We start from the raw sequence: 10,819 nt of genomic DNA, 5'->3' as shown, positions 1-10,819 counted from the left end.
ACAGGGGTAGGGCATTGGGGAGAAGACACACAGCAGGGGTGGAGCCTTGACAGAACAGATGGGGCAAGATTGTCATTTCAGGAGTCCAACTACCAGCAATTGGAAAGGTGGCAACCCAGTGAATTGCACATAGACTGATTCCCCAGTTTATCATGCTGACACAGCACAGTAAGGACAGGAAAGGGTTTAATGTCTCTTGACTTCCAGAGTAGCAGCCGTGTTAGTCTGTATCTGCAAAAAGAAAAGGAGTACTTGTTGCACCTTAGAGACTAACAAATTTATTTTAGCATAAGCATTTGTGAGCTACAGATCACTTCATCGGATGCATTCAATAAATGATTCAGGGAAGAGGGCCCAGCACCATGCACCAGCCAGCTCTGCACGGACCTCAGTCTGAGAAAACATTTAGGTCCCTTTAGGAGTAAAGAGTCGGAGCAGCTTGTCCCGGATTTGTTTGGTCCTCACCCCGTAGATGATGGGGTGGAGCAAGGGGGGCACCAGGAGCTCCACATTGGCAATGAGAACAAGGAGGTGCAGTGGCACATTATGGCTAAACCGCTGCGTGAGGGAGGAGAAGAAACCTGGCATGTAGAAAGCTAAGATGGCACAAAGGTGAGAGATGCAGGTCCTAAAAGTTTTGAGCCGGGCATCCTTTGTGGGGAGGCGGAAGATGGCCCGGAGGATCTGAGTATAGGACACAGTGATGAAAAACACGTCCATTCCAATCTCAGAGAAAAGATCAAACAGGCCGTAGTAACTACTGATGCGGATGTCAGCACAGGCCAGGTTCACCACAGTTATGTGCCCACAATAGGTGTGGGGGATGATGTTGGTTCTGCAATATGGCCACCCCCTCGCCAGGAAGGGGTAGGGTAATGCAAATATTCCACTACGCAGCAGCACGGCCAGGCCAATCTTGGCCACAACAGAGTTTGTCAGGATGCTGGAATGTCTCAGAGGATGGCAGATGGCCACATAGCGATCAAAAGCCATGGCCACGAGGATTCCAGACTCCATTGCTGAGAAGCAGAGAAGGACGTACATCTGGGTAAGGCAGGCATTGAAACTGATCTCCCTGGTATTGAACCAGAAGATATTCAGCATTTTGGGCAGGGTGGATGTGGACATGACCAGGTCAGTGATGGCCAGCATGCAGAGGAAATAATACATGGGCCCATGGAGGCTTTGCTCCATCTTTACAATGAACAGGATGGTGAAGTTCCCCAAGACAGCTATGGTGTACATTGTGCAGAAGGGGATGGAGATCCAGATGTGGGCTGCCTCCAAGCCAGGAATGCCAAGCAGGATGAAGGTGGAGGGGTTGTTGAAGTTGGATGTGTTGGAATCTGACATGGAAAGGGGGAGAAGGTGTCCAACTCTGAGGAGGAACGCTATTTCCTGCATGTACCGAACGTTCCCCTGACTTTCTGTGTGTGCCCAGGATGCCTGGATGGAGAGAGAATGTTAATCTGAGATATTACATGCACTACTGGAGGCAGTTCTCATGGGTGAAGCAGATTGTTCTCTCTTCACTCACTGAAAAATGACATTTGAATTATTCAGAGGAAACAACTATGAACAATGACCATATTAAAGCCAATTCCACATTTTATGGGGCTGCCTGTGTTAATAATTCCTACACTTAGAGGTGGGGGAACCTTAAGAGGCACCAGCAGGAAACACAAGTGTGGATACTGGTTATCCATCATTATTCCTTAATGCAATGAGAGGCAGCATAGGGACTCCATGCTGTAGGAGTTCCCCATGCATCAAGTGGCTTCATATGTGAGAGTGGAAAAAAACAAACTTTTGTAAGACATGTGCTAGAAGAAACATCCCAATTCGAACATACCTCAGGGAAAAGACCTGGGCGCCATTGACAGCAGCTCAGGAGAAACACCTCCTGATTCAGAGCAGTGGACAAAACGAAAGCAATCTTCAGATCACTAAGATATGGGATGGAGAATACCATGTTCTGGATATGTGCTCAGTTTTGGTCACCCAGTCTCCATGCAGGATATAGCATATCTAAAAGGGATTTCCAAGACAGGCTCTGAGAATGGGGGAGGCTGCCATATGCAAACAGATAGAAAAGTCATGGCTATGCCCCCTGATACTTGACACCATGCAGAAAAGTCTGGGACTCTTTCATTTACAGAAGAGACAAAGAAAGGAACATATGAGAGAGGAGAGGGGAAAAAATGATACTGATTTATGTTCCAATGGACAAACAGAGAACAGTTCCCAACCAGTACTATCTAGAGACACTGAGTGCTCCAAGAGGACTAATTCCCCAAAGCTGAAGAAAATTGTCAGCAAAATTGATTGGAGGAAAAAATTATACAGAAAAATATGAATGAAAATTGGTTGTTCTTTTGCGGAAAAAGTCATGATTCCACAGTTAACAAAGTGAACAACTTTGGGTAAAAATCCAGTTCAGTGGCAAAGGGAAGGCAGCAATTAGGGGGAAAAGAATATGTAGCAAAGGGGGAAAAGGGAAACCAGAGAGCCAAGAATACAAATGGAAAGTTATGAAAATTGATAAGGGACATTAAAGACATCAGGGAAAACTCCACGTTTGGCAGGGCTAAGGATAACAAAAAAGGAGGTTATTAAGTATGTTAACAACAAGAGAAATCACAGAAAAATGTTATGGCAATTCCTGTTTTAAATGTCAAGTATTAAAAAATAAAGGGAAAGTGTTTTTTATAGAAGATTTGACAAGGTTAAAAAACAATGGAAAAGCTGGTCTGGGATTAGTTGTTTTTTAAAAAAAAAGTCTAGATATGTAATTAATGCCAGTCAACAACAGGGTTTATACAAAACAGATCTTGTCAAATAAACCTGATTTCACCCTTTTTGGAGAGTACACATTTGTGGATCAAGGGAACACATGTGGTGGATCAAGGGAACCATGCAGAGGCAATGGACCTTGATTTCTCAGAGGCATTTGATTTAGTGGGGGAAAATATATTGAGTTAAAAAAATTAACACTCTACAATATCAGTAGAGAACATGCAAAATGGAACTAAAACTGGTTAAGTGACGTATCTCGGAAAGCTGCTGTTGATAGGCCTTCGTCAGTGAACGGGGCTGTTTGTAGTCAGGTTCTGCAGGGATCGGTTCTATGCCTGAGGCTATTCAATACTTTCATGAATGATCTGGAAGGAAATAGAAGATCACTGCAGATAAAATTTTCGGATGACCCAAAGATTGGCAGAGTGGTTGCAATGAGGTGGCCAGGGCAGGCATACCGATTGATTTGGAGCACTTGGAATGTGGGGCCCATGCAAACAAAATGTTTTAATAAGTCAAATGCAGAATCCTTGGAACAGGGAATGCAGGCCCGACCCACAGACGACAGCACTGTATTATGGAATGCAAGGACCCGGAAAAGGATTTAGGGGACATTGTGGACAGCAATCTCATCTTGAGAGCCCAGTGAGATGCTGTAGCATAAAGGGATGATGGGGTCCTCGGATACATAAACAGGGGAGAAGTGAGTTGGAGCAGGGGAAGGATTTTACCTCTGAAGATGTATAGACTTTGAAGATGTATATCTCTATAGCTTATCAAAAAGATGATCAGGCGGAAACTTTCATGGGGAGAAATCCATGCCTAGTAATGGCTCTGTAATCTACCAGAGAAAGGCTGATCAAGACTGAAGGGCTGGAAGCTGAAGCCAGGAAAATTCTAGCTATAAATTAGGGCCACATATTTAGCAATGAGGGTGATTAATCATTGAGACACACTGAGAAGGGAAGTAGTGGATTCTCCAAGTCCCCATGTTGGCAGATCGAGACTGGATGCTTTTCTGGAAGATCTGCTTCAATGGTCTACACCAGGGTTAGGATGATATAGCTACTCTCTGGGGTGTGGATTTTTTTTGCTGCTTCAAAAAAGGCAAATGCAATGTTAGGTTATATGAGCAGAGGTATAACATGGCAGTCACAGTATGTGATCGTATTCCTCTACTCGGTGGGGGTTAGGTCTCAATAGTAATGTGTCCAGTTTTGCTCACCAATGTATAGAAAGGAGGTAGACAAACTGGAAAGGATCCATAGGCAAGAGACAAAGGTTATGCACAGGATGGAATGCAAGCCGTAGGAACCGGTATGTTTATTTGGAAAAGTGGAGATTAATGGGGGACAAGATAGTGAACTTCAAATACTTGAAAGGCTGCCATAAAAAGGTGGAGGAAAGTTATTCTGTCTTACATTGAGAGAGGCAGGACAAAAGGCAATGGGTTGAAACTCCAGCATAGCAGATTTAAATTAAATTTCAGGAAAATCTTCCTAACTTGAAGTACAGGAGGCCAATGGAACAGACACCCAGGGAAGTCATGGAATCTCCTTCTGTGGAGGTTTTCCAAAGACGTGTGAATAGCCATCAGTCTTAGATGACTAAGACAAAACAAATCTTGCATCTTGTCAGGGGGTTAGACTAGCTGTCCTTTGCCTTCCCTTATAACTCTATGGCTCTATCATTCTATAATGCAAAATCCTAGTGTAGATCAGGCCTTTGTCACACACAAGCCTTTCGGCTCAATACAGAGGTAACTGAGTTGTAATTAATGGGCCTATGCTTTACAGGAGGTCAGACTGGATGATCACATGGTCTCTTCTGACCTTAAACCCTATGGATCTATTGATAAAGAAAGTAGATCAGGCATTTATATTTAATGTGTCTCCTAACATGAACAAGGGAGCATTTAGTTAAATTGGAAGTCTGAACATATAACAACGAGAAAAGAAATTGCTAACATAATCCATTTTTGGCCTGTAGAACTCCTTGCTACTGAAATTATTGGAATGAACAGCTTAGCTGAAAGGGATTCACAAATGGATTGGCCATTTATAGATTCTTAGATATTTAGGTCAGAAGGGACCATTATGATCATCTAGTCTGACCTCCTGCACAACACAGGCCACAGAATCTCACCCACCCACTCCTGCGATAAACCTCTCACCTATGTCTGAGCTATTGAAGTCCTTGAATCGTGGTTTAAAGACTTCAAGGAGCAGGGAATCCTCCAGCAAGTGACCCATGCCCCATGCTACAGAGGAAGGCGAAAAACCTCCAGGGCCTCTTCCAATCTGCCCTGGAGGAAAATTCCTTCCTGACCCCAAATATGGCGATCAGCTAAATCCTGAGCATATGGGCAAGATTCATCAGCCAGATACTACAGAAAATTCTTTCCTGTCTAACTCAGATCCCACCCCATCTAATATCCCATCACAGGTCATTGGGCCTATTTACCATGAATATTTAATTACCAAAACCATGTTATCCCATCATACCATCTCCTCCATAAACTTATCGAGTTTAATCTTAAAGCCAGATCGATCTTTTGCCCCCACTGCTTCCCTTGGAAGGCTATTCCAAAACTTCACTCCTCTGATGGTTAGAAACCTTCATCTAATTTCTAGTCTAAATTTCCTGGTGGGCAGTTTATATCCATTTGCTCTTGTGTCCACATTGGTACTGAGCTTAAATAATTTCTCTCCCTCTCCGGTATTTATCCCTCTGATATTTTTATAGAGAGCAACCATATTTCCCCTCAACCTTCTTTTAGTTAGGTTAAAAACAAGCCAAGCTCCTTGAGTCTCCTTTCATAAGAAAAGTTTTCCATTCCTCAGATCATCCTAGTAGCCCTTCTCTGTACCTGTTCCAGTTTGAATTCATCCTTCTTAAACATGGGAGACCAGAACTGCACACAGTATTCCAGGTGAGGTCTCACCAGGGCCTTGTATAATGGAGCTAAAACCTCCTTATTCTCACTGGAAATACTTCTCCTGATGCATCCCATGACCGCATTAGCTTTTTTCACAGCCATATCACATTGTCGGTGGAGTTGCTGTCATCACCTGTAGTTAAGGCTGTCTGACACTTGAATAAAAGACCCCATTTTCAGTTGCTTATGAATTTGCCAAATTTTAGGTGTTTGGACTGAAATTTCCCATGCTGGGTGGCTGCTTTGAGCAGAATTGTGTTTTGAAAGTTTCAGGAATAACAGTTCAGCCGACTTCTCGAATGAAACTTGGAGAAAGTATGTGTTTCCCACGTTGAAAAATTCTTACTATTGTTCTAGTGAGGAGCGCTAGCACCTCCAAGCTTTCCAGCAGCTAAAAGTCAGGTAAGAGCCCCTGTCCCCCTGCCCCATTAACAGCCAGAACCCTGAAATACAAGAGGGGAGGGTGACCATGTCTGTGCCTTAACACACAGCTTGCCCCTGATGTCTCTACTCAGTTCTTCCTCCAAGGGGAGTTTTGCCTCACTGGGGCCTGAGCAAAGTACTGGCCACTGATTCAGAATTTGGTCTTCTATTGTACATCTACTTACACCTTTCTTTCTGAAGGATCCCCTCTGCCACTGAAATGCAGCCACCTCGGGGCGGTAGTCCATCAGGCAGGATGACCAGGGGTGCCCAGAAAAGAGTGACATTTTGGCCAGTGATTCTTTAGCAAACTCATCACCTATGGGAAGGGCCCTGGGATGTGTCATGGTTGTGCAGAGCGGAAAGGACCCCAGACGTCCACTCTGTACCATCACGTCCACGTTGCTCGGTGTTTGTCGAGCAGGTGATCTCCTCAGCAAGAAATGGGTACCTGTGAATTCTGAGATGGAAGCGTCTTCCCTGGGAATCCCACTCAGGTAGCCGTGTCCCACACCTCTCTCACCCCAGCATCTGCAGCAACATGCCACACCGAGAGCCGATCCAAGGGTGTGCAGCATTTATAATATAGCTCCGTGCAATTCCAGTGGGGTTCGCTCAGCCTCGAGGGGAGAAGAGAGCATCTGAATGTAAACAGGCTGCAGAGAAGCATGTCTCTTCTTCTGTGCTAATTATTCAGCTTTAGGAGTAAACATTCATTAAGGGACAGTCCCAAACGGAGATGAGAGCTCCGGGGATCTGTGCTGAGTGAGAGAAGAATTGGCTGTTTGTGTATTTGTGTATATTTATAAAATACAGTTGATTTGAAAGAAAATAAGGGATAATTGCCTTGATGGATAGATAGATAGATAGATAGATAGGAGACAGACAGATCTGGAAAAAGGTGACCGAGGGGAGACGTGAGCATTTTCTGCTGTTGCTATGGGCTCAGAGATCAGTAAATCTCATGTGCAGAGGTAAACTCCTTCCCCTGCTCCAACTCACCACTCCCCTCTCTATGCATCCAAGCCCTTTCGGCCACAGCATCGCACTGCGAGCTCAGGATGACTTGGTTATCCACAGTGATCACTTAGTGCTTTTCAGGGTCTCTGCGTTCCATAATACAGTGCCCTGGTCTGTGGGTCGGGCCTGCATTCCCTGTTCCAAGAGGATCACTTTGCATTTGTCTTTATTAAAACATATTGTTTGCATGGGCCCAGCTCACCAAATGTTCCACATCAAATGTTATGCCTGCCCCAGCCGCCTCATTGCAACCACTCTGCCAGCCTTTGGGACATTTGCTTCTTTTATCTGCAGTGATTTCCTCTTTCCTTCCAGATTCTTGATTAAAATACTGAACAGCATCTGGCCTAGACATGATCCCTTCAGAACCCCACTAGAAACAGCCCCATTCACTGACAATGGCCATTGACAGCTGGTTTCCGATATCTGCCAGCCAGTTTTCAGTCCATTTTACGTGCGCTCCACTGGTATTGTAGCGCGTTCCTTTTATTATCGGAATGTTTCCCCTGCTAAATCAAGTGCCTCAGAGAAATCAATTTTACTGCATCTGTGCAGTTCCCTTGATCAACCAAACCTGTATTCTCATTAAACAATGACATTGGGGGTTTTTTGACAACACCTGTTTTCCATAAACCAAGTTGTTGACTGCTATTAATTATATTCCTGGACTTTTTCAAAACTAATCCCAGACCACTCTTTCCATTGTTTCCTAACCTTGTCAAATCTTTTTTTTAAAACTTTCCCTTTGTAAAACAACCTTTACATTTCACACAGTACTGCCCTGTACTTGCCTTTTCTTTTTTGTTTGCTCTGCTGCTGCCTGATTGCACACTTCTGCTTCCCCGTGAGCTGCGTGGTCACTGTTCAGTTCATACCTCTGGTGTTCACAACTCTAATTTTCTACTATCGATGCTCCTTAACACCCTCCTAGATAGCTAACGGCCTGGAACGCATTTCATTGTGTCAGGTGATACGAGTGTCATACTGCTTCTTTCCGAATGCAGGAAAAAAATGGAACATATTTACCTTTTCTGCAACATTAACAAGTTTCCTTTCTCTGTCTAGTAATTGGCCTAAAACTTTTCAAGGATTTCTTTTGATGTTAATATACTTAGTAACCTCCTTTTTCGTTTCCTTAGACATGCTCAACATGGATTTGTCCCTGAAGTCTTTAAAGTCCCTTATCAGTTTTAATAAATTCCAATTTGTATTACTTCCTGTCCATTTTCCCTTTCACCCCAAGTGTAATATATCGCTTTCCGCCGCAATTGCTACCTTCCCTTCACTACTGAACTGGGTTTTTAGTCAAAGTTGTCCACCTCCTTGACTGTGGACTCCTGGCGTTTTAGCTGTCTAATAAACTCCTCTTAAATAACTCCCAGTTTTCATTCCCATTTTTCTTTCTGAATTTCTTGCCATTAGTTTTGCTGAGAATTTTCCTCAGCTTTGGGCAATTACCCTTTTTGAAGCGCTAAATATCTATTTATATTACTGGTTGGGAACAGTTCTCTGTTTGTCCATGTGAATGTAATCCGTTCCATTCTTTATTTTTCTTTCCTCTATCATATGCCCCCTTCTTTGTCTTTTCTCTTAACTCAACACTTTTCAGTCTGTCCGCATGTGGCAGCGTTCCCCATTCCCATAGCCTGTTTCAGAAATCCCCTTTCTATCTGCTCAATGCTTTATAGGGATTGGGTGCCCACAACTGAGCACATATCCAGAGCAGGTTATTCTCCAGCCTATTCCGTAGGCATCCAAACATTGTCGCTGTCTGGCTAGTGCTGCAAATGAGCAGGTGTTTCCGTGGAGCTGCAATCAGTGAGGCTTTTTCCCTGATGTGTGTCCTAGTTTTGATGTTTCCCCCGGCACATGACTTGGCAAAGGTTTCATTTTTTACCACTCTCATATTTCGCGCAGCCGGGTAATGGGGAACTCCATACAGCATGGACACTTTTGCCAGGGTTTCATCGTGTTAAGGAAGAATGAGGGATAAACTGTACCCATACACATTTTTCCTGCTGGTGCCCATGAAGGTTTCCCACACCATGACTTGTAGGGATCGTTGACCAATGGAGCACCATGAAATATGGAATTGGCATTAATAGGGTCAGTTGTTCATAATTTACTTCTCTGAATCATGTAAATCTCATTTTTCAGTGTGTGAAGAACAAACAATCTGCTTCACCCATGAGAACAGACTCTAGTAGTGCATGTAGTGTCTCATATTAACATTGTCTCTCCATCCAGGCATTTGTTTTGCGACCATCACCCTAGACTCTGGGCACATGCAAGAAATCAGGGGAACATACAGTACATGTAAGACACACCATTCTACTTCAGAGTTGGACACTATCTCCCCTACTCCATGTCAGATTCCAACACAACCCACTTCACCAACCCCTCCACCTTCATCCTGCTGGGCATTCCTGGTCTGGTGGCAGCCCATGTCTGGATCTCCATCCCCTTCTGCACCTTGTACACCATAGCCATCTTGGGGAACTTCACCATTCTGTTCATCATAAAGAGGGAGCTGAGCCTCCATGGGCCCATGTACTAGTTCCTCTGCATACCTGGTCCTGTTGTTTCCTGATTTAGGAGGTTAATGATATTAATTTGGATTGTATGGGTTATAGGCTCACCAATTAATCTGATCAGAAGATAATAAGGTTCTTGTCTGAATCAGGCTACACAGAATTTACAAAGGACCCTCAGGGTATGACAGGAAGCTCACATGGGACAAATATAGCCTTAAAGACATTTATTAAGATAAATGAAGTAATGATTAAATGGTAAAATAATTAGAGTTACAAAGTTACAATTGTATTACTGCTATTTAAAAGGTACATATGGTGTTAAATGCTACAAAGCTTTGGTTAATATACTCATTCCCTTCCTTGATAACCTGGTGCTAAGAGACACAGGACCAGCCTTGCCTCTGGTATGCCAAGAGAGTTCAGGTTCCTCAATTCTTTCAAGCAACCTTTATCTATCTATGTTAAATGTCAAAGCCATATATAGACCTTAGGCTTCAGCTCATCACCACCTATTTAGGGGAAAGGTCCTGAACATATGTAAGCCAAATTTGCTACCTGGGTGAAAGGTCCCAGACACAGATATGCTAACTTTGCCTTAGCTCAACGTACAGGATACGGCCTGTACATCCCTTGTGTTACAGCCAAACTACTTTAATATAAACCTATAAACCTATTACAATAAAAGGAACAATTTAAACTATAAGAAAAGCAAGCAAGCTGTCTAGTCCTATAGGCTACACTGTGCATATCCACCCTGCCCAAAATGCTGAGCATCTTCTGGTTCAATTCCAGGGAGACAGATTTCAGTGCCTGCCTCACCCAGCTGTACTTCATTCAATGCTTTTCAGGGATGGAATCCGGGGTCTTCATGGCCATGGCTTTGATTTGCTGTATGGCCATCTGTGATCACATTAGATATTGCACCAACCTGACAAACCCTGTACTGGCTAACATCGGCTTGGCCGTGGTGCTGTGTGGCAGCATGCTCATGCTGCCCTAGCCCTTCCTGGCAAGGTGGTGGCCATATTGCAGAACCAACATCATCTCCAACTCGTTCTGCGAGCACATGGCCGTGCTGAGCTGGCCTGCACAGACATCCGCATCAGTA

At 43.9% G+C, this 10,819-nt stretch overlaps 1 protein-coding gene across 1 annotated transcript; it reads right to left on the bottom strand.

Annotated features, from left to right (window-relative positions):
* Positions 1–405: 405 nt before the first annotated feature.
* Positions 406–1,353, bottom strand: LOC119565140 (olfactory receptor 52E4-like). The gene has a single exon (XM_037889573.1). It carries the CDS (start codon positions 1,351–1,353, stop codon positions 406–408), a length of 948 nt encoding a protein of 315 aa, XP_037745501.1.
* Positions 1,354–10,819: the final 9,466 nt, after the last annotated feature.

This window comes from Chelonia mydas, chromosome 1 (assembly GCF_015237465.2).
Source record: "Chelonia mydas isolate rCheMyd1 chromosome 1, rCheMyd1.pri.v2, whole genome shotgun sequence".
NCBI classification, from domain to species: Eukaryota; Metazoa; Chordata; order Testudines; family Cheloniidae; genus Chelonia; species Chelonia mydas.
The sequence above is the reverse complement of the archived record's forward strand: the minus strand, read 5'-3'. Positions and strand labels throughout refer to the sequence as shown.

Bases quoted from the DNA above. Each gene is read 5' to 3' on its own strand.
- LOC119565140 (XM_037889573.1), bottom strand. From the start codon at position 1,353: ATGTCAGATTCCAACACATCCAACTTCAACAACCCCTCCACCTTCATC.